The sequence below is a fragment of the Dromiciops gliroides genome, chromosome 2, assembly GCF_019393635.1.
Source record: "Dromiciops gliroides isolate mDroGli1 chromosome 2, mDroGli1.pri, whole genome shotgun sequence".
Classification (NCBI taxonomy): Eukaryota; Metazoa; Chordata; class Mammalia; order Microbiotheria; family Microbiotheriidae; genus Dromiciops; species Dromiciops gliroides.
In genome coordinates this window covers 199,368,339-199,393,218 of record NC_057862.1, presented here as the reverse complement: position 1 = coordinate 199,393,218, position 24,880 = coordinate 199,368,339, and the positions used below count along the sequence as shown (strand labels likewise).

The following is a 24,880-nucleotide window of genomic DNA, read 5'->3' as shown; positions in this document are numbered from 1 at the left end:
GATTCATTTAATAGGGTATAGCCTCACTACTTCCCAACCATTAATCTGTAAACCCAATCCTGAAACAGCTCAGGAGCCTTGGAAGGCGAATCTAGAGTCTAGATTAGATTTCTCTTTAATAGCAAAGACCCTAGGTCCTATCTCCATATGTAAATAGATACATTTTCACATTCCAAGCCCACTGTACCACTTAGCAAAGGTCACAAATTCAAACCCCTCATTTGGGATGTGAGGAAACTCAGGTTAAATCAGCGAGGTTAGGTATCGCCAAAGATGTTGGGGCAGAGCAGAGATTCAGACTTAAGTCCTCTGACTCTCAATCAATGCTGCCAAATTCAAACAGAAATGTAGACCACTAAGTCATTTGTAGGGATCTCTGTAGGCCCCATATTGACTTAGTTTCTAAATGTAATGTTTTCTACGCTTCGTTGTTTTTTATTTATTTGTTAACTATTTCCCAGTTACATTTTAATCTGGTTCTGTGGGCACTCAGCAGTGTTGCAGGCTGCATCTTTGACATTTCTCTTCTAAGTCATTTCTCTATGCCCCAGTGGGGCTGGCCTGGATATTCAGGGAATCTCTTCAGGAAGTAGTAGACCTGAAGATTTTGATTCAGACCTGTACTTCTGATGTTAGAGCCCCTGGAGTCTCGATTTTACTTAGCATTTGTGTTTATGGACTAGGAGTGACTAACTGGGATGAATATTGTGATTTCTGACACCAAGCAACTGTGACAAAATCCCAGCCAGGGTTGGAAGTCCATGAGGGTATAGATCCTCAATCTTTCCCCCTCTCGATTTTAGGTCTTCACATAAGCTGGTCTCTGAGTATGTTTTTTGTTGTTGTTCAGTTGTTTTTCAGATGTGTCAACTCTTCATGACCCTATTTTGGGGTTTTCTTGACAAAGATCCTGGAGTGGCTTGTTGTTTCCTTCTCCGGGTCATTTTATAGATGAAGAAACTGAGGCAAACAGGGTTGAGTGACTTGTCCAAGGTCACATAGGTAGTGTCTGGAGCCAGATTTAAACTCAGGAAGAGGAGGCTTCCTGACTCCAGGTCTGGCTCTCCATCTGCTCCACCACCTAGCTGCCTAATGTGTGTTCTACTAATGTGATATAAATATCATAGTTTTCAATAGAATCTTCTTATAGCTATGTGCCATGCCCTGATAAAAGAATTGATTCCCAACTAAGATCCCTAGATGGGGCTTAGTTGAGACTTGAAGAGTGGCTGTGGGAGGGACACTATAGAATCCCATAAGCATATAAAAGGCAATCTGACAGCAAAGGGGTGCAGTGGATAGAGCTCTGGGCCTAGAGTCAGGAAGACCTGAGTTCAAATCCAGCCTCAGATGCTTACTAGCTATGTGACCCTGGGCAAGTCACTGAGCTAGAGAAGGAAATGGAAATCCAGTCCAGTATCTTTGCCAAGAAAACCCTATACACAGTCAAGAAGAGTCAGACACAACTGAAAAACAACAAAGAAGGCAATCAGAATGGAGTATGGTAATATGCTGACTGTAGAGTAAGTTTGTCTGAATGTGAATAATATATATGCATGTATATATACACATAAAAATATTCACATACACTTGTGTGTATTGTTATACATATATGTATACATATACATACGAATGCACCTGAATCCATGTCAGTTTATAGTTATCTTTGTTAATATGCTTTCTCCATTGTTTTTGCATTATCTATGCCTCGTCTGCCCTCCATCAGTGTACACAACAGTGAGTAGACTCTTAAGTAATGCAGGTCACTGAATAAATGATTAATATGAGACCAAGTACAGCTCCTTGGGTTCTTTGTCTTCTGTTTGCTTTATGTCAATCATACCTGTCACCACACTAAAATTATGGGAAAGTAAGGGAGGAAATTGGGATGAAACATTCAACCAAGTCTAAATAAATTCAGCTGGCAAAGATTTGCAGACAAATGAAGGAGGAAATGGAATAAAACATGCTGTCAAACAAGAATAGTTAACATGCATGATTTCATTTGGAATAGTGGGACCTGAGAATTCCAGAAAAAGAAAGAATACATTTTTAGGAGGATGTGGATTGTTTCATAACATCAAAGTTCTATTGTTTAGCATACCCTAATACCTTTCTCCTTGCATTAAACTATATATTTTGGGCCTAAAACTATAGATGCTGCATACCGTCCCCCTGACAAAAAAAAACCCTGCACAACTAAAAAAAATATATTTTCTCTATTATGGTGTCAAGTCTATAGCTGTCAGACAAATGTGTTTTTTTTTTTTTTTAAAACCTTTCAAATGAAAGATAGCCATTGGGCAGTGGAAGTGAATGTGTTGTAAAGACAATAGTAACATTTTTAAATTAATACAGAACAGCAGGATTAAATGTGAAATGTGTACTGTAATTAGAATTTGTTTCTCTCCAGCAGCCATCTCTTTCATCTGTCAGCTCAGCAGCACTACTGAAATGTAAATATTGTATACTCAAATATTTCTTCCACAGAATGCTTTGTTCTCCAGGAAACTCAAAACATTTCAAGTGAACTAATTAATAATTATGTAGGCTTTGTGCCTTTCACACAAAAGTTGCAAACATTTGTTGTTTCTCTTTACAGACCATAAAACTTCTATTTTTTAATGCATTCATTCATTTTCTCATTCAACAATTACCCTGAGCATTTACTATTTGTCTTAGCTCTGTGCTAGGTGCCCATTATGTGGCCTTAAAAAGGCACAAAAGATATGTTCTCTGTCCTCAGGGAGCTTCTCATTCTAGTTAAGGAGATGAGATGGAAATAAAAATCCACAGCAGTATATAACTGAGTAGTACAAATGGCTGGTTTTGGTTGGTTGGTGTCCTTCATTCTTGAAGAGAACTGAAATGACATCACTATCTTAGAGTCAAGTTACAGTGTGTCCTGCTGTGACTGCTCAGACCAATATGAGCTCAGAATGTTCTACCAAATGTCAGGCACAAATAGTCCAGGTGAACATTTAGAGTAGATTCTCTAAATTTGCACACCTCAAGTTTCTTTTGAGCTACTTCAATTCTCCTTTCCTCATGGAGCATAGCACCTTCTCTGATGAGGGCATACTGTGGTGGGCAGTCCTGTGCCAATGTCTCCCGTGTCATGCAATGGGGGTTGAGAGACATGATAGCTATTCAAATATTTGAAGGTCTGTCATATGAAAGTGGGATTTCGAGGAAGAATAAATTGTGGGGAAAAAAGCAGTCAAACTGGATACTAATTTATTCTATTCCAGGAGTTCCCCACATAAAAAAATCCCATCCCTAATATCACTTTGAGGTCAACAAAAGGAGGTATTTTTATGCCCACTTTACAGATGAGGAAATAGAGCCTCAGAAAGGTTGAGAGACTTGTCTCAAGATTAATTAGGGAGGACAGATAGAGTCAGGAGCACCTTTTGGTTTGGGTTTCCATCTCAAAGAAGGCTTTAGAGATTTAATAAATAAAGAACCGTCATTCAACAAAAGCATTTGAATGATCTCACTGTGCTTAATATCACTAGTGACAGGATACAAAAGATAAAAATTTCCCCTTATAAGAGTTACTGTATTACTGTAGGTGGAATAATGACTGAAAAGAATTTTCTAATTTTAAAAAATGAATCCTGTCAATTTTTTTTTTTTAAAAATGGGGTGCCCTTTCTTATTTTCACACATCTTTATTTTAAAACTGTAGTTAGTAGTTTCAAAACTGGAAGGGATCAGGACCTCTCAGAATCCTGAGTTGTGTGAGGTCATAGAGTAAGGTGTTGGTAAATCCAAGGCTATAATGGTGGTCTTTTCCCTCTTATTCTACTGCTTCCAACAGATCCTTAAAAACAGAGATGATGGGGCAGCTAGGTGGCGCAGTGGATAGAGCACCGGCCCTGGAGTCAGGAGGACCTGAGTTCAAATCCGGCCTCAGACACTTAACACTTACTAGCTGTGTGACCCTGGGCAAGTCACTTAACCCCAATTGCCTCACTAAAAAAAAAAAAACAAACAACAAAAAACAGAGATGATTCTAGTTTTTTATCTTGGTATCCCCAGAATCTAGCACACAGTAAGCACTAAAGAAATGCGTGTTTAATGTTAAGTGGTTGTTGATGGCTAGTTGCCCTTGTACTGGCTGTCTCCCATGCCTAGAGGTATTACCCCTTGAGCTTTCCCTCTTAAAATGCGCTGTTTTCTTCACAGCTCTACTCTAGTGACAACTTCTTCTTTTAGGCAGGGCAGTGAGGGTTAAATGACTTTCCCAGGGTCACACAGCTAGTAAGTGTCAAGTATCAGAGGCCAGATTTGAAATCAGGTCCCCCTGAATCCAGGACCGGTGCTTTATCCACTGTGCCACCTAGCTGCCCCATCTAGTGACAACTTCTATATGAAATCTCTTCTAATTTCCCCAAATACTAGTGCTGCCCACTAACATTTATCTCATATTTCTTTTTTTGTTTTGTTTTGTTTTTAATCTCATTTCTTTTGTATCTTCTTATTTACGTACACATTGTCTCCCTTGGTAGAATTTAAACTCTGAAAGAAAGGGCTGTTTGATTTTTTGTTACTTGTAGCTAGCTCCACAGCCTAGCACAGTTCCTGGTACACAGTTGATGCTTAATTCATGCATGTTGGTTGATTGATTCTTGGATTGAATGGCATTTCATTGAATTCTCATTTTTGTTACACCATCCCTTTAAACAGTGGGGTTTTCCTCACTAGAAAACCAGCATGATAATCTTAGCATAAACATTTGCTAGCATTTTGGATCCTACTTTAGAAGAAAAATACACAAAGAATGGAGCGGGAAGTATGGAGGGGGGAACCAGGAGAGAACTAAATTAGGGCAGTGTGAAACTTGACACAGAATTAGCAGTGTGTAGGCACTGATAAAGTATTATGCAGGTCTGAGGGGAAGCTGTGTAAAGCCCCTAATAATAGTGTTTCACCTTCATGTTCACTTGTTAACAAAATTTAGTTTTTAAAAAAAAGGAGCCAAGAAGGGGGTTGAAAATAGAACTTCAGTGACTTAATAATCATTAAGGAAGCAACCAAAATCTCTTGCTTCTAGCTAGAAGAAAAGGTTTCTCTTAATATCTATGTGAAGATTGAAGCCTATAATAAAATGAATAAATTATCCTCCTCCGTAAAATGTAACCTTCATCAGCAAAGCTGCTGCATAATGTATTACGAGGAGGCATATTTTGGATTGAGATATTGCTTGGCTGCTCTGACAGTACTGGTGGTTGAGCACAATTAAATTCGCTATTTTCTACAATAAAAAAGGCAATAAAAATCATACCCTCTTACCTCCATAGGCACTGGGGACTCTACTTCTTGCAAACATTAGGCAGCTAACCTGGAGGCTTATCAAGAAGGAGGTTTGAAGACTGGATATTTATTAATATTTGAAAGTGACTTAAAAAAAAAAAGGAATGGAGGGATGGAACTCATCCTGCTCTCAAAAACTCAAAGACCTTTCTTTTATTTTTTTCCTTGGTGAAAACTAGATGAATGTTTCTGATGATTGGTGAACAATGAAAAGAAACTATAGATCCAGTCTGACTTTCCTACAGAAACAGAGGGCATGACTCCCATGAGCTACAGACTTTGGCACTTACAAATATCTGGTGTCATACTAGGAATCTCAGGGTATTTTCATGGGAGATTAAAGAAGTATTTGTTGAGCCATGGCATTGCTTATCAGTGTTGCTTAGAAATATCTGTGGATGGTGGGGAGAAACTGCTATAGTCTTTTCTCACTGCAGAATGTTATTGGCCACTGTGGAATTGGGAAGGCTCCATTATGTTCTATAGGCAGGGGCAGAAGTATTTCTTAAGCTATCACATTATTTTATTAATCAATACATCATGGAGTACAATTCCTCCTGATATAGCAGTGTCTAGAATGTCAACTTGGAATCAAGAAGACCTAGGTTCAGATCTTTCTTCTGAATTTGCTTGTTGTCCTTCCTGCTGGAAGGGGAACAAAATGATATCACTGTGTTGAGGGTCAAAATGAAGTGGGTCCGACTGTGGTACAGAAGGCTCTATCACAGGTTGGGCACAAGTCATCCATATGAACATTTGGAGTAGAGATGTCTTTAAATTTGTGCATCTCACAGTTCTTTTTTGTTTTGTTTTGTTTTTTGTTTTTTGCAGGGCAATGAGGGTTAAGTAACTTGCCCAGGGTCACACAGCTAGTAAGTGTCAAGTGTCTGAGGCTGGATTTGAACTCAGGTCCCCCTGAATCCAGGGTTGATGCTTTATCCACTGTGCCACCCAGCTGTCCCACATTTCTTTTTTTCTTTTCTTTTTTTTTTTTCGGGGCAATGAGGGTTAAGTGACTTGCCCAGGGTCACACAGCTAGTAAGTGTCAAGTGTCTGAGCCTGGATTTGAACTCAGGTGCTCCTGAATCCAGGGCCAGTGCTTTATCCACTGCACCACCTAGCTGCCCTGCATCTCACATTTCTTTTGAGCTACTTCAATTGTGCTCTGCTCATAGAGCACAGAACATTCTCAGATGAGGGCACAACATGCTGGGTGGTCCTGTGCCTGTGCCTCCCATGTCTCACCATCAATTCAAAAGTTCTTCAAAGAGATCTTGAGAGTATCCCTTGTATCGCTTCTTCTGACATCTGTGTGAGTGCTTGTCTTGTGTGACTTCTCCATAAAATAGCCTTTTAGGCAGACACGTATTTGGCATTCAAACAATATGGCCAGCTCATTGGAGTTGCCCTATCTGCAGTAGAGTTTGAATGTTTGGCAGTTCAGCTCGAGAAAGGATTTCAGTGTCCAGTACCTTATCTTGCCAGGTAAATAAATGGAAAAAAAATTCTTCCTAAGACAATTCAAATGGAAGAGATTCAAATTTCCTCACATGGTGCTGCTATCAGGCCAGGCTTCACAGGCATACAACAATGAGGTCAGCACAAAGGCTCTTGTAGACCTTCAGTTTGGGAGGCAGCCTAATACCTTTTCTCTCCCACACTTTCCTTCAGAACTTCCCCACAACTGGCTCTGGCAATGCAAGCATCAATCTCATTATCTAATGTGTACATCCCTGGAGACTATACGAATCTCTCCAAGCCTCATTTGCCTCACAAGTAAAATCAGGGGATTGGACTTGAGGTACCTTTCCAGCTCCTATGACCTACAGAAATGGTAGTTGTAGTTAGGTTCCAAGATTATCTCACAAATTCCTATTTCCTTCATTTTGTGCTTGAAATCCTATATTCAAGCAATAAAAAAACAAAACCATCAACATATAGTTGTCCTCTTTTTATGACATATACCATTTATTTATGACATATACCATTTATTTATGACATATACCATTTATTTTTATGATAAACATAGATTTGAAAAGATTTATTATTTGCTTAGAAGCATGTTTTATCTCTTCCCCCTTCGACCCCCCTCAGTGAAGAATTTTAAAAAGGAAAAAAGAAAACTCTCACAACAAATATGCACAGAGCAGCAAAACACATTCCCACGTTGGCCGTTGTCCCAAAATGTATGTCTCCTCCTGCATTTTAAGTCCATTGCCTCTCCGCAGAAGGTAGATAGAATATCTCATTGCAGTGTCATATTTCAGCTACTTTGGGTACAAACATTTATAAGTAAATGTCATTTTAAGTCTTATTGCTGCAGGAAGCTATGCTTGAAGTTTTGAGAGTCATTACGTTTAGAGTTGGAAAGGACCTTGGCATCACCTAGTACATTATTCTGGTTATTTTATAGGTGAGAACAGGGAGTCCCAGAGGGTGTGAAACCTCTTATTCACAGCCACAGAGGTAGTTAAATTGCAGAGCTGAAGATTCACACCTAGGCTTTTTGTCTCCAAATCCAGTGAGCTTTCCACTAGACCACTTTATCACATAAAAAATTTGTAAATCTACTTTTGGAAGATGGCTCATTTGGAAGTTTGAGGAATTCACAATATCATTCAATCAAGTCCAACTCTTCATGGCCCTGTGTCCATGGGATTTTCTTGGCAAAGATGCTGGAGTGGTTCGCCATTTTCTTCTCTAGTGGCAATCAGAAATTAAGTGACTTGCCCAATGTCATACAGCTAGGAAGTTTCTGAGGCTAGATTTGTGCTCAAGTGTCCTTGACTCCAAGCCCAGCGCTCTATCCATTGCACTACCTAGCAGTCAACTTGCAAGATTACTTGTTTAAAATTTCCCATGTGGTATATTTTTTGTTTTTAATTTGGTAGTTGGCCTTGACAATCCCTACAATTTGCTGGTATCTGACTTATAAAAAATAACTGACCTGGAGATAGACCATAGTTAAGTATGAAATTCCCCTTAGGTCCTTGTCATCTTGATTAGCAATTAAAATTGATTGATCCTCCATGGAGGATACATAATTTTATACAGTGATACTGCTATTAAAGAAGGGTTGCACTCAAAGAGTATGCTTATTTGTCAGAAACCCCAAAGTCAGGGTCCAAATAACATAGGTGACCTAGGAATGCTGTTACTTTATTAAAAGTCAGTCCTTAGCAACTACCATAAAAGAAGTAATAGAATTAAAGCAGCACTGATTCGGCGATGGAAGAGACCTTAGAGGTTATCTAGTCTAAAATTCTCATTTTGCATAGGAGAAAACTTCAAAATTGAATTGTCCATGGTAACACAGATTTGTAGGTAGTAGAACCATGATATGAACCCAGAGTCCATGACTCCAAATGCAGTACTCTTTGTCACCATGGTGTTTTGTTTCATATATATACACACACACATATATATATATACACACACACACACACACATATATACACATATATACATACATACACACATATACATATATATGTGTGTGTGTGTGTGTGTGTGTGTGTGTGTGTGTGTGTGTGTGTGTGTGTATCTTCAGGCTCTTTAAACCCACGGTCTCATGCTTGGCCAAGTGCTTCCTCTGCTTGTAACCACCTGACAAAACAGTGTTAAGAGGAAACTTTGAGAGTACCATTAGAAATGAATAGAAGAAGGGGCAGCTAGGTGGCGCAGTGGATAGAGCACCGGCCCTGGAGTCAGGAATACCTGAGTTCAAATCCGGCCTCAGACACTTAACACTTACTAGCTGTGTGACTCTGGGCAAGTCACTTAACCCCAATTGCCTCACTAAAAAAAAAAAAAATTAAAGAAATGAATAGAAGAATGAAGAGTTGTTTTGCTGACACTTGTGCTAACAGGCCTCCTGACCTCCATACATACCTCTCTGACTTCACACCTCCAGTCTGGTTACTAACTTCTTGTTCCCATACCACTCTTGAATTTGACTTTATAGGAAACTCTCTTTGCTGACTTATGACCTGGCCTGGTATCTGGTTTACCTTTTCCTTTGGTCTTTGCCCCTCTTTAGAGTTGGGGACAGGGGTTGTCCATAAGTCCTAGTGATTAATCTAGGAATTCTTAACATTTTTATGTGCTATGAACTCTGTTAGCAATCTGAATAGGCTTACATATATATATATATATATATATGTAATTACATAAAATACACAGGATACAAAGGAAACCAATTATATTGAAATACTTTTTGATCAAAATATTTTTTAAAAAAACAAGAATACAGATTACATCTATAATTTGCTGGCTACTAGTCTAAGTGCCAGGATACAAAGAAAGGCAAAAGACAGTCCCTGCTCTCAAGGAACCCACAGTCTGATGGGGTAGACAACATGCAAATGACTATGTAGAGATTCTCTACAGGATAAGTGGGAAATAATCAAAATAGAAAATATTTTTGTTATGTAGGTATCTCTGTTTTGTGGCATTTATTAAAATTTATTAAAATAAATAAGATTAAAATATCTGATTTATCTAAAAGAGGATATTCTCAGGGAATATTTTAATTGAGGTAAATTAAGAAAAGTAGTTTATATTTTTAGACTTTTCTAAAATAGAAAATATTCAGGAAATAGGTATATTTGGGTCAGAGTGAAAGCATTTCTATTAAGACTATCTGCCATATTTAAAAAAAAACCCATCATTCCCCAGTTTTTAAGAAGTTGATTGTACAAAGTCATGTATCATTGAATGTTATTCCTCTATATATGTTACTCTAGAAACCATTTATACCGATTGCATTTCTAATCTTTTCTTTAGCATGTGCTAATAATTCATTTGAACAATAGAGTATTATAATTTACATTGCATTTCCTCAAACCATTTTCATTCTCTGTTCCAGGGTCGTCTGGACTCTTTAACTGAAGTGGACGACTCAGGACAGTTAACCATCAAATGCTCCCAGAATTACCTGTCCCTGGATTGTGGCATCACTGCTTTTGAACTGTCCGACTACAGCCCAAGTGAGGATTTGCTTGGTGCTTTGGGTGATATGACCTCTGGTCAAGTTAAAACCAAGCCCTTTGAACCCTGGAGTGAAATGGAAAAAGACTTCCCAGAACTTATTAGAAGTGTTGGTCTCCTTACAGTAGCTACTGACCCTGTTTCTTCCCAGGAGAGTGAAGCCATTAGTGAGGAGGGGACTCACTCATCACTTTCAGCAGGAGATGAAGGTAGAAGTGATGAAAGCAAAGTGATACCTGTAAGCAAAGAGCTTCCAGTCTTGTCTCCTCTTGGTTCTACAGGCTCAGGGCAAAGGAAGGACAGACCACACCCTTCTGATACAGGGACAAAGGAAAATCATTCCTTATCCAAACCTGGTGCAAAAACACATCCTCCTCTTTCTGAAAATCAAACCCCCAAGAGGTCAATAAGAGACTGTTTTAATTATAATGAAGATTCTCCCACGCAACCTACTCTGCCCAAACGGGGGCTCTTTCTTAAGGAAGACACTCTAAAAAATGAACTCAAAGATAGTGATGGGAAAAAACAGATGATTCTCTTAAAGGCAGAAATGAGTAGAAGTACACCCTCTCTCTTAGATCCACCAGACCGGTCCAAGCTATGTCTGGCGTTACAGTCTTCTTATCCAAATAGCCCATCTGCAGTTAGCCAGTCTTATGAGTGTTTGCACAAAACGGGTGTAGGGAATGTTGAAAATCCAGTCAAGAGCCACTTTAAAGAAACCTCTTCTAGCCTAGAAAGACTTAATGAGTACAATCGTAAAGAAAAAGCCCCTCGAAGAAAATCCGATGAAACCTCTGATATTAAAATTTCCTGTCATCCACCTAAAGAGGGATCTGATACCAGGGCAGCCAGACCAGCTGAAAACATGAAAAACTCAGCAGTGCCGAATGGAATTCCTTCTTGTATTTCCAAGGCCAGAGCAGGGCCAGAGACAGATTCTGCTTCCATATCCTCAGCAGATCCTTGCAGTCCAAGAAACCTGAATGCCAAATTGTCTCCAAAGTTGATTCCAACCAGTTTGCCACCTGTTTCTCAAGGAAATGATTCTGTGTCTGGCTCAGACTCCACCATCTCCCCATCACCCATTCTTTCAAAAAACAAAAGCAAAAAATGCTATTCCTCCTCTCCAAGTCATATTGCTAGAAATGGCCAAGTTGTAGAGGCCTGGTATGGTTCTGATGAATACTTAGCTCTTCCATCCCACCTTAAACAGACGGAAGTGTTAGCTTTAAAGCTTGAAAATCTGACAAAGCTTCTGCCCCAGAAACCCAGAGGAGAAACTATTCAGAATATTGATGACTGGGAGCTGTCAGAAATGAATTCAGATTCTGAAATCTATCCCGCCTACCAGATTAAAACAAAGCACAAAAGGTTAGGCAGAATTTCTCCTAGTTCTTCAAGTGATATTGCGTCTTCCTTGGGGGAAAGCATTGAATCTGGGCCTCTGAGTGATATTCTTTCTGATGAAGAGTTGTGCATGCCTACATCTGGCATCAAAAAATATAGGGCTGAAAAGTCTGAGACAGCCCCATCTTCAAAGAAAAACGAGAGCTCTACCTCGAATAAAACTGCTTTAATTCAACAGTTGATGGAAGATATCCAGCACCAAGACAACTATGAAGCAATTTGGGAAAAAATTGAGGTAAGGTGCTTTCAAAAATAAATAAAAAAACCAAAAAACAAACAAACAAACTGTAGCCACAGTGGTGGGCACAGAGTAGGTTCTTATGGAAAGTTTACTGATTGATTTCTAGTCATCCAGTTATCCCCATTGTAGAAATGAAGGACCTAAGGCCTAAATTCAATGAAAGGGCTTTGAATAAATTGGAAATAATTCTTGCTATTTTGATAGGCCTCCCTTTTGTTCTCCTAAACTATTATGAAGTGGAAAAATGAACAATGTTCATTACATTGGGCTAAAGTATATGTCAACAGTAATTGCTCATCAATCCTTCAACATGTTGATCACATTTGAATTAATGTATTTTTGTTTGCCAGAGCCCTTTACAGTCAATACTGCTGAAACAGAACAGAGCTCCTAATCAAATGAGTAGCACAAAATAAACAATACATTAGGCAGAGAATATTTTGGGGGCTTAATTAACTAAATATGCTATTAACTCAGCTATATCAGAATGAAATCATTCCTTTTTCCTCCCAATACTTTTAAGCGCTCCGTCTGCTCATGCCAACCCAGAACAACCTTTGTTCTAGATAGAAACAATTCAATTCACTGGGAACATGCCTCCTTTTAATCTCTCTATATCATTAGACTCTTGCCACTGTAATCCAGTTCAAGTCAATATACACACTTTCTAAAGTACCTAATATGTGCAACACACTGTGCTGGGTGCTAGGAATACCAAGATAGAAAATGAAAGGGTCATTGCCCTCAAGAAACTTATATTCTAAATATACCTTGCATCATACATACATCTCTAGAACATGGGAATGCCAACTGTGTTGTATAAATTTGCTTTAAGAATGAGATGTTGGTGGCATTAAATCCAAACTAACAAAAACTCCGTTTCCATGTGGCTCTCATTCATACCAAGTGCAGGCAGCCAGAATTCTCAGGATGTAGTTTCCAATACAGATACAATATGATATAACTTTCTTCTTTTGGGAATAAATAATCCTGCCCCCAAAGATTGGTTACTATTGTAATTGTTAACAGTCTTTGCTTAAATAGAGTGTCATTCAAGAGCCCTTCTAATTCATTTACTGATTACAACAAAGAGATGATAGAGATGCAGCATAGTGTGGCAGACTGTGTTTTGGGTTTGGAATCCACAATGCCCAGTTCACATCCCACATCTGATACTACTTGCATGACCTGGGAAACTCACTTAAGCCTTACATGGTTCAGGCCTAAGGATTTACCTATGTAAGTAGATGATAAAGAGTAGAACTCATAGGTGAATTGTGATCTGTGGGCTTGGTAGAGGGAATTCTCACACTTGGATTTCCCAACACTAATGAAATCAAAGATCTTTCCTGTATTGCTTTAAGGATTAAGAGTTGTTAACATAGATTAACTAAAGATACCTTATATTGGTTTTAGGTCTTTCTGCAGTTCCCAAAGTGCTTTTAAGTACCTACCTACATATCATTTGGCAATTCTCATTTATAATCCCATGATGTGGGTAAGAAGGATATTTTTACCTCCTTATTTTGTTGATGAAGAAATAGAGCCTTGGAAAGGTAAAAAAAAAAAAAAAATCTAGCCCACGATCCCATGGCTATGAAGTGACAGAGCTAGGACTGGAACCCAGATTTTTTTTACCTTTTTTTACTATGCCTGGTTGCCTTGGTTAAGGTGGATGTGAACTCAATTTTGTAGATTACTTGTATAGATAGTTTCAATACATTTCAAACATTTTCACGTTGAAAGACAGATAACAGAGGATTTAGAAGACTGTGAGAAGAGAGGAAGTAGAGGCACTGATAGCTGTTGATAACTCTCTCCATCACCTTTTTTGGTATCTCTGCATAGAGATAGATGATCATTGAAATTCAGGTCCTCCTGAATTCAGGGCCAGTGTAGGTGCCCCCTATCTCTTTTCTTTTTAAAGACTAGATTTATTCCTCTTAACGTAGGAGATGGGAGTTGAAAATTCAAACCATTTTCCAAGCTTATTTTTTTTCAAAAAGGGAACTTTATGTCACATACTTTTTTTTGGGGGGGGGCAGGGCAATGAGGGTTAAGTGACTTGCCCAGAGTCACACAGCTAGTAAGGGTCAAATGTCTGAGGTCGGATTTGAATTGGACAAAGCTGGTGCTTTATCCACTGTACCACCTAGCTGCTCCCTATATCACATACTTTTGAATACTTAATAGAAATGGCTGTCTCCAAGCTCTGAATAGGACACTTTCAAGTCTCATTTAAAAAAACAAAACAAAACAAAAAAACCCTTCTGTTTTTGTTTTTTTTTTTTTTCCCCAGATGAAATGTCACTTTGCTGAAGACCTGTTTATCTTGAAATCATATAGGTAGGGGCGCAGTGGATAGAGTACTGGCTCTGGATTCAGGAGGACCTGAGTTCAAATCCAGCCTCAGACACTTGATACTTACTAGCTGTGTGACCCTGGGCAAGTCACTTAATCCCAATTGCCTCAGGGGAAAAAAAGAAATCATATAGGTAAAGAGAACTATAGATGTTGTATTTTACTTCAGTATGTTAGGGCAAAATTAGGAAAAAAAAATATCTTTTTGGACATCTCATTGTCTGGCTCCCTAATCTCACATGTTTTCTAGTCATGCTACATTCTAAAAACACATCACAGAGAGAATATGCTTTGTTAACTCAAGCATGTTGGTATCCAGCTAACAGTTGGATCAACTAACAATCGACAGGGTGAAAAGATTATATTCCTTTTAGTAGAAGAAGTCGAAATATCTTTATAAATGCCAGATTACAGCTCTGGGATATATGTCAGGGAGTCAGCTGCTGGTGGCATTTTTCTGCTAAATAAGTCTCTGACCAGATTTAAAGCTTCCTTAAGACCAACCAAATACCACCCATGCACATTAGTTATTTCCATTTCAGTGATACAGATGCCTTTCCTTTATAGCCCGAATAAAGTAAAATTTTGGTTGTCGGGTCCTGATTTTTGCTGTAGCAGGTTTGATTGCCTAGAGAAGAATTAGGGTAATATTTTTACTGGGCATCCGTCAGTTTCTAACACCAGGTGGATAGCTTAAAGCAGAGGATCTTTTGCCCAGGGGTTATTTTGGCATGGTATTCAGACAGGAATGTATCCAGTGTCATTGAATTGATTCATTATCAAGTCTTTTTCTGGACACTGTTCTTTGGCCAGGGGTCCGGATCCCTTTTATATTTATCAGGACTTTAGGATTGGTTTCTGTATCTTGACTGATATTTATAACAAATTTGTTCAGATGTCATGCTATTTATACTAAATTAGCTCACATCATACTGAATTAATTTCTTACCACATTGCCTTCAATGCCCCAGGCTTTGAAACCTAGCCTGCCCCATGAGCAGTATTTAAGTTTCCCTTAGCATTTTAAAGAGGCAATGTAGCTTACTGGATGGTCTGTAACCATAGAGTCAGGAGAGCTGGGTTCGCCATCTGACTCGGAGGCATGCTGCTTGTGTAACCTCGGGCAAGTTATTTAAACTCTCAGTGCCCCAGGCAACCATCTAAGGCCCTAAGTTTTAAATGAATTCAGCAATTTATCTGCATCTGTGGAAGGAGTTCTAATGCCCATTGTTCTTTATGCAGATGAAAATACAAGTCCAGAACCAAAACCGATTTTTTTAAATGCAGTTCATATTTTTTTTAAAAGTGTAAGACATGAAAGATATATATGTCAACATGAGTTGTCTAAATGTAGCTTGTGTGAGTTATTGAGAGGTGGGGCCTGAGGACCCACAGGAAAAGAGGAGAACTAGAATGATAGCTAAAAGTTAGGGGGGCAGGCAAGCCCCTGGGCACTACCATAACTAAAATGGTACCCATCAGTCCCCTAAATACAGTCTAGGAGTGCCATAGATTCCAAACAGAATCCATATCCCTGGCCTTTTTAAGGGGGAGACTTACCCTGTGCTTACACTTACCAACTTGATTCCTTGTCATTAGATTCTAGTTACGCAAAAGGCTATTGCAAATAGTGAATAGCAAGTTGACCCATTTGTCCAAGCAAATAGAAAACAAAGAAGTTGTACCAATTAGAACATAGCAGACAATGTGCAGAGGATGAGAGCAAGAGGAGATAACTAAACCAAGAGACAGTTCCCAATATAAACTACTGGGAAATTCCCCAAAGTTCCTAGGGAGTGTGTAATTTAAGATTCTAAATGTGGATTCTAATCTGTTCCCCCAGTTTGGGGGAAACTGACTAAAAATCACTGATAAAACGAGTTTAGGTTTTTAAAGGTTTATTGGAAAATAGAAAGAAAAAGATTGAGAACAGAATTCTAACAGCCTGGCATTCCTATCTTTCCTCAAATTTCCTGTGAAGTCCTCTGCCGCCACCACCATCAAGTCCAGAAGCCAAAGGGGCCCGCGCTCTCTGCGCAGGCTCCCTTTCCTCCTTCCTGTCTCCTCCCAGACCATAGGAGGCTCCTCAAGTTGATTGGCTGGTAGCCTTGATAGACAGCACCCATGAGCAAACATCATGAGCAAAAAGCCACAATGCCTCTGAGGCATTTTCCTCATGGTGGAGCTTTTCCACAGCAAGTCTCTAGTAGGTGGCGTCATTCCAATCATTACAGGAGGAAAGCCTACCTCCCTCTTCTCTTTCTTCTCTCTCTGTTTCTGTCTCTGTCTCTCTTCTCTCTGTCTCTCTCTCCGTGTGTGTGTGTGTGTGTGTGTGTGTGTGTATATCTCTCATCTGTTAAATGTGAGGTCTCTATTTGATGGTCTCTAAAGTCCCTTACTACTCTAAATCTATGTTTCTATGATTGTATCACAAGTCCTATGGGAACAAATATTTCCTGCAGGGAATAGTTGGAGAAGATGTTAGAGAAGTAGGTTGAGATTGCATAACAACAACTCATAATAACAATGGGGATAAAGACTGGACCTATGATTTTATTGCTTTAGTGAGAGTTCAGGCGAGAGAACTCCCTCCACTAATGCAGGTCAGCACCTTTTCTGCAACTTACAGTTTTAAAGAGTTGCCACATAGTATGAGCTATAAAAATACTAGCCATCATGATTGTTACTGCTGTTATTATTCATCAACAGCTGGTGTTTATAAAGTCCTTGAAAGTTTTGTGGAAGTGTGAGTGCCTATTGATTAAGTTGCCAGTACAGTGCTCTGCACACGTTTGTTGAATGAAGAAATGAATGACTTAGAATTTCGTCCTGGACACAAAGGAGAAGTTAGTAAGATTAAGAGATGAAGTCATGGGGCATAGTAGATTTGGGTTTAAATTCCGTCTTTGGCACATACTATCGTTGTGACCATGGCCGTCTCAATCTCTCACTGAAATCAGGCTGCTTTCTAACATTTCAAGTTAGGGACAACTGACATGATGAATCTGCCTCGGTGGAGTGAATTTCCACACGAATGAAATCACAAATTCTGACCTACACACACAAAGAGGGGCCACGGGAGATGGATTGGAAGCAAGGAGAACAATTAGAAAGCTGTTAGAGTAGTCTCAGTTTGAAGGGGAAAAAGCTTGAAGGAGCCTGCTGGTAGTGAGAGTGAGAACAAAGTGACAGAGGCAAGAGACAACATAAAGAAAGACTAGACGGGATGGTGATTGATTGAGTGTGAAGGTCAAAGGAGAGGGAAGAATCCGAGATGGCTGAGCTTTCAAACTTGAGGTTTGGAGCCTGCAGGGTGTGTAAAATAATTTTGGCCACTAGGTGGCACTGCTGTCTTCTGCTTCTCACCTGTCTGCCTGATCACTCCTGTTCAATTTCCTCATCCAGTTCAAGTCCACTAATGCAGGTGTCCCACAGAGCTCTGTCCAGGCCCTCTTCTCTTGTCTCTATACTGTTTCACTTGGTGATACCATTAGCTTCCATGGATTCAATGATCATTTCTCTGCTGATGATTCTCAGTTCTACTTATCCAACTCTAACCACTTTGCTGACCTCTGGGTTTGCATTTTCAGCTGCCTACTAATAGACATTTCAAAATGGATTTCCTGTAGAAATCTTAAATTCAAGACAAAACCAAACTCATCTATTCACCCCTCCCCAAATTCTTTCCTTCTAAACTTTCCTGTTACTATCAAGGATACCACCATTACCCCTGTACACCAGGCTTATAACCCTTGTGTCATTTTTGATTCCTTACCTTCTCACACCACCCAGTAGTCAATTTGATGCCAAGGGTTGTCAATTTTACCTTTTTTTTTTTTGGTGGGGCAGTGAGGGTTAAGTGACTTGCCCAAGGTCACACTCAAGTGTATGAGGCTGAATTTGAACTCAGGTCCTCCTGAATCCAGGGCCAGTGCTTTATCCACTGTGCCATCTAGCTGTGCCTCAATTTTACCTTTGTAACATCTTTTGCACAGACCTCTTTCTTTCCTTCAACACCTCATGCCTGGACTATTGCAATAGCCTGCTGGTTGGTATGTCTGCCACAAGTCTCTCCTCACTCCTAGCTGTATTTCTAAAGCATAAGTATGACCATCTCTCCTCTCTACCTAATAAACTCTAATGACTAGGATCAAATACAAAGCCCTCTGTTAGGCATTTAAAGCCTTTCTCGTGCCCTTCCTCTCCCCTTCCCATACCCTCCCACACTTTCTTCAATCTTTTTACACCTTACATACCACCACATACTCTATGATTTAGTAACAGTGACCTCCTTGTTAGTCCTCATGCAAGCTTCTCCATCTTCCAACTCCAGACACTTTTATTGTCTGTCCTCTATGCCTGGAATTCTCTTTCTTTTCATCTCTGCCTCCTGGCTTCCTTTAAATCCCAGATAAAACTCTACCTTTCCTAGGAAGACTTTTCCTATCCCTCTTAATTCTAGCGTCTTCCCTCTGTTGATTACTTCCAATTTTTTCTGGATAGAGCTAATTGATACATAGTTGTTTGCATGTTGTTTCCCCCATTAAATTGTGAACTCCTTGAAAACTAGGACTATCTTTTACCTTTCTTGATCTACCTAGAGCTCACCACAGGACCTGACATATATTAGGTGCTTAATAAATGTTTTTTGACTAACAGACAGTGAATAGGGTATTGGACTTGGAATCGGAAAAACCAGAGTTAAAATCTCAACTCATATAGTCACTAGCTGTATTTACCTTGGTCAAGTCATTTAATTGCACTTGGCCTATTTCTACAAAATAAGAAGAAAAATAGAATTAGTACCACACTGTGTTATTGTGAGGGTCGAAACCTTAAAATACCGTATACATTTTAGCTACTGTTATCATTATTATTAATTATAAAATATCCCAGAAAGACAAATGAGAAGAATTAAGACATTTTTTAAAAATATAGAGAAAAGATAAAGGTTGAAAGATTCTAAAACAACAGAGATGTGGCTTTTGCATAAAATTACAAAGGTCTCTTTTGATGCTAATGGACCTATCTTATAAGATGAAAAAAAAATCTGAATTCAAATTTCCAATTAATTTGTTGGAATGGTATTTCTTATTCATGCCAAGAACATTGCTCGAGGTAAGTCAATAAGAACCTTAATTACCCTAAAGCAAATACTTTCCTCCTAAATACAGAGTTTGGGTCCTTGGATCAAAAATAATAGAGGCAAACCGAGGTCTGATTGAAATGGTAATTTACCACCATCTTGAGGCTAGATCCGGTTACTGCATGTAGGTTAGAACAAATTAGGATCCTATATGTTTTTGGTTTTTTTTTCCACACAGACATGATTCTATTCTCTTGTCATTTCAATAAGTACCATTTGCAACAAAGTTAGGTGATAACAAAAGATAATTTTGTTTATTGATATGGAAAACCTGTGATTACATAATCATTTTTGTTTGATAAAGATTATAATGGAGTCAAGTAGCACCTTTGTCTCTCTGGTAATTTGAAAATAAACTGCATTTAAGAACAAGATTTCTGTGATGAATAAAAGCTAAAAGAGAAATGAACTTGGTTAGTACAATGAATATAATGCTTAGTATGTTAGTGAATTCTAAATTGCCTTTAAACATAGAATTTCAGATTTTCTTTTCAAGTAGAAAAAATAAGTGGCCTGGGAATGAAAACATCTTGAGTGTATTTCAACTCTAATTAGAATGAGCCATCTAGTCTGAATGAACAAGTCACTTAACCTTTTTGTTACTCTGTCACCTTATATTTTGATATTTTTATGGAACCACCGGTTTATGATGACCTTTTGTCATCATAGCCTGTCCACTTTTATCATTGTACAGATTTGGGAACGTAGGACCTATGATCTCATCACATTCAGCTCATTGAAATACTTCCAGGACTTAGTAGAAAAGTCCTAGACAGTTGTCGGAGACACTGAAGGGTGGTGATTTGTTCAGGGCTGTAAGATGAGGTTTGGGGGAGGGAGAAATCTTCCCCTTTGCTGCTCTCTGAAAAAGGCACTAGACGGAAAGTAAATTCTCCAAAGCTGAGTCCTTGCTCAAAGCTAACTTCCCCAAGGCTGGTTCTTTTATCAGAGGTATGTAATGCTTACTGAACAGCTACCAAAAATCAGAAACAGGATTGGAACTTGAGTCTTCCTGACTCTAGTCCCTATGCTTTGTTCATTAAGTCATGTCTATCTGTCTATCTGTCTGTGTCTGTGTATCTGTCTTGATCTCTCTCCTTTCTCTCCTATCTCTCTGTCTCCTCTCTCCTTTCTCTCCTCTCTCTCTCTCTCTCTCTCTCTCTCTCTCTCTCTCTCTCTCTCTCTCTCTCTCTCTCTCTCTCTCTCTCTCTCTCTCTCTCTCTCTCATCTCTCTCTCATCTCTCTCTCTCTCATCTCTCTCTCTGTTTCCCTCTCTAATTTTGTGTAAATCTAAGATTTTATTAGTGTAGGGAAGTACTGATGAAGAAGCATCCTCTATAACTGTTCTGCAATTTGTAATCCCAGAGAGCCGCTAGAGGCATTCAACAGTTAACTGATTTGTGACTGAGTGGCTTGCCTAAGGTCATATAGCCAGTATTTCAGAGGCAGGATGCTGAGGTCAGCGCCTAATTACTATTTGTCTATATATATTCTCTTAAATTCTCTATAATAGATTCTTTCAAAATAATGTGACTAGAAGGAAGGGAGAAAGGAAGGGGGAAAGAATAGAAAAGAAAGAATGAAAGAGAGAGAGAGAATGAACATGTACATATGCTAAAGGCTTACAGTGTATTGGCATTATCTTAAATGGTGGGAACACAAATACAAAAAGTAAGACAGTCTCTGCCTTCAAGAAACGTAAATCTTTTTTTTTTTTTTTTTGGTGTGGGGCAATAAGGGTTAAGTGACTATGTATTGGGAGAGTAAAAGGTCTTGTGTAGGAAATAACTTTTGAGGGGGGCGGGGCCAGCTAGTAAGTGTCAAGGGTCTGAGGTCAGATCTGAACTAAAGTCCTCCTGAATCCAGGGCTTGTGCTTTATCCACTGCGCCACCTAGCTGCCCCTAAGAAATTTACATTCTGATAGGAGAAGACAACACATACAGGGGAATGATGTTTAAATAGGAATATTTCGGTCTGGAATGTCACAAGGTTAGAGCCACAGGGGAATTGATTGATATATCATTCACAGAAATGGAAGTGTTGCTTTGATTAGTATTTTCAGAACTAGAAGATGGAAAGGATGGGGTAAAGTATAAGGAGGCATGGCTGGAAGATGGCTAGACATATGGAATGAAGAAAACTAGAGAGTAATGTACTGGGTGTGGATCTGGGTGTGGATCTGAGAAGATAAGGAGAACTCTTAGCTATTCTGATCCCAGGGTCCTAGAGCAGGGGAAGGAATGTCCAATCAATTTTTTTTTTTTTAATTTTCAAGTTTGGAGTTCCAAATTCTATCCCTTTCTCATTCCCTCCTTCTCTACCCTCTTCCTTCCCCAAGGTTGAAGGCAATCAGTATAGGTTATACACGTGCAATTATGTAAAACATTATCATATTAGTAATTTTACATAAAAGACTCAAGTTTGAAAAAAAGAGAAAGCACAAAATAGCATGCTTCAGTCTGTGTTCAATCAATATCAGTTCTTTCTCTGGAGGTGGATAGTATGCTTCATCATTAGTTCTTTGGGATTGTCTTGGATCATTGTATTGCTGAGAGTAGTTAAGTCATTCATAATTGCTTATAGAACACTAATGTGGTCACTCTGAACAATGTTCTCCTGGTTCTGCTCACTTCACTATATATCACTTCATATGAGTCTTTCCAGGATTTTCTGAAATCATCCTGTTTGTCATTTCTTATAGCACAATAATATTCCATTATAATCATATACCACAGCTTGTTCAGTCATCCCCCAATTGATGGACATTCCTTTGATTTCCAATTCTTAGCCACCACAAAGAGTTGCTATGAGTATTTTTTGTAGAATTTTTTCCCTTTTCTCTTTTTACAGTTACTATTGTTAACTGTTTCCCTCCATCCTATTCCCTTCCCCATGATATTTACTCTTATTATCTATCTTCTTTCACCCTATCCCCCCTCAAAAGGGATTTGCTTTTGACTGTCCCGGCCCCAATCTGCCCTCCCTTCTTTTATTCCTCCCTCCTTATCCCCTTCCCCTCCTATTTTCCCGCAGGGTTAGATAGATTACTCCACCCAATTGAGTGTGTATGTTATTCCCTCTCTGAGTCAACTCTGATGAGATTAAGGTCTTTGAGCCAAGGAATGCCCAATCAAAAGAAGAAGTGAGAAGGTATGTCATGTAGATGACGAGAGAGCTTTGCAGTTCTCATTCAGTATCTCAGGCCCACAATTAATGTGCCAGTTGAGATCATTTGGAGTGTCTATCTTTTATTCTTTCTACATGACTTACCTATTTCCTTTTTGAGTGATGTTATTCCACTTCTTGTACTGTTTTCTCATATCCATCCTTCCCATCCACTCATCCGTCTATCCATCTACACATGTGTGTATATATTAACCAGATAATATCTAAAGCCTCCGTCACCTCAAAGCACATTTTCTTTGTGAATGTCTCCTAAGCAGGATTTCTTAGCTGTGTTACTCCTGATAAATTCTCCTTGATGGACCTATTGGTCAGAGCATAAAAGGTGAGAATAAATAGGTCATAAGAGATCTCCCTTGCTGCCCTGGATTCCTAGGATAGTACTCTAATGGGAACTGGAAGTTTGGGTAAAACTTAAGACTTCCAGTGACTGACTGTATCTAAATATCTCTATATAAGTTAGTAAATGAGAATCTCTCTCCCTCTCCCTCCCTTTCACCTTCTCCCTCCCTTTCCTCCTCCCTCTTTCTTTCTTCCTTTCTTATTCATTCTTTCACTCTGTGTGTGTACATATGTATGTACTGAGATGAACGAGACCTAATTTCTACTTTGATGGTGTGTGTGTGTAGTTATAGAGTTATATATAGAGGGTTGTATAATTGGGGACATATGGCATATTCGCAAGTAATTATGACCTTCAGTCTTGGGGGTTAACCATATTAATGCTGAACTTGGTACAGACACCAGATTGGCATTGCCCACTACAGCTAAGAATTCCCAAGTTCAAGATATCTTCAAGCCTTAGACTTCTCAGAAAGTGAGATTACAGAGCTATGCTACCATGTCTAATAGGATGTTCAGTCATTTTTCAGTCATATCAGACTCTTCATGACCCAATTTGGTGTTTTCTTGGCAAAGATGTTGGAATGTGTTGCCATTTCCTTCAGCTCCTTTTACAAATGAGGAAACTGAGGCAAACAGGGTCAAGTGACTTGTTGATTTGTCTAGGGTCACACAGCTAGTGTCTGAGGTCAGATTTAAACTCAAGATGAGTCTTCCTTATTCCAGGCTTGGGATACATAGGAAGTAAACAGGTAGTAATGGAATAGAAGGCATTTCAGCTGTAAGCAAAGACACCCAGAAATATCTCAAGTCTTGTACAGGGGATGATGAAATAAACAAGATCTGGGTTCAAGTGTTGCCTTTGTCACATAGTGGCTATGTGACTGTGGACAAGTTGTTCAGTGTCTAGGTGACTTTCTGAGACTTGAAGTTTCAGGCTATTGCATTGGTAGAGGGAATTTCCTCATTGGGAGGAGGAAATTTGATTGTGTTACACCAGTGCAATCAAAAATTAGGTCCAAAAAAAGGAGAAAGAAGAACCATCCTTCCAAATGAACATGTAGTATTACCTAGGTGATCTGATTCACTCTAGGATCAGGGTCTTTTGAACTTCATTGGTGCACAACATTCTATTTTTAGAGTGTTTCATGTCCTTCCTGTTTTCTTTCATTGTTTGATTAAGAATTCTGGGAGTAGTCAGTATTATCTCTGTTTTATGATTCAAGAAACTGGGGCACAGAGAGCCTGAGGACTCATTTGTCAGTGAGCAAGACCTAAAAAACAAAGACTCGAGCTCTTGTTTGCTGGTTTATTATTCAACCTGGGGAAGCTTTGTGGCCACCTTGAGCTAGAGATTTGATCTACGTCATGGCCATGCTCCTTACCAGACTTTGATGAGTGTTTATTCACAAAGGGTTTCATAAGATGCTATCCGTCACTTCTTTGTGAAGCCCACCAGTATTTTTAAGGCTAAGGGGCTAGATGGAAAAGATGTTGCTTTTGGTTTAAGGTTAAACAAGAAGATTTTGTCACATAAGTTCTAGAAAAAGAGGAAATGTGTAGCAAAATGGAAAATAAGTAAAATGAAAGAAAAGAAAGAATGGTGTCAACAGTTAGATACACATATGCCCATGGTCCAGGACTCCCCCATAGACTTTGGGTTAACATACAGTGGGATCTAGCCCAAAAGTCATTTTTTTCCTCTTTGGCTCATAACTCCACCTCAGAGTTTTACTCTGGGGAAATTTCCAAAATAAATTTAGGTATGGCTCATTTCTAGATTTCCCCCAAAGTTGATAACAGGGTTCCTAACTTCCACAGTTACTGAATATACGGTATGTGTAGTGGGTATGAGACCGCCCTTCTTTAATCCTCAGCAGAAAATTCA

At 39.0% G+C, this 24,880-nt stretch overlaps 1 protein-coding gene across 3 annotated transcripts in view; it reads left to right on the top strand.

Annotated features, from left to right (window-relative positions):
* AKAP6 (A-kinase anchoring protein 6) overlaps positions 1 to 24,880 on the top strand; it is a 594,007-nt gene that overhangs the window by 217,018 nt on the left and 352,109 nt on the right. For all 3 annotated transcript variants that reach the window (XM_043983332.1, XM_043983334.1, XM_043983333.1), the window contains exon 4: positions 10,187 to 11,953. In XM_043983332.1, the coding sequence (XP_043839267.1) occupies positions 10,187 to 11,953 (1,767 nt within the window). The remainder of the gene's footprint in view (positions 1 to 10,186; positions 11,954 to 24,880) is intronic.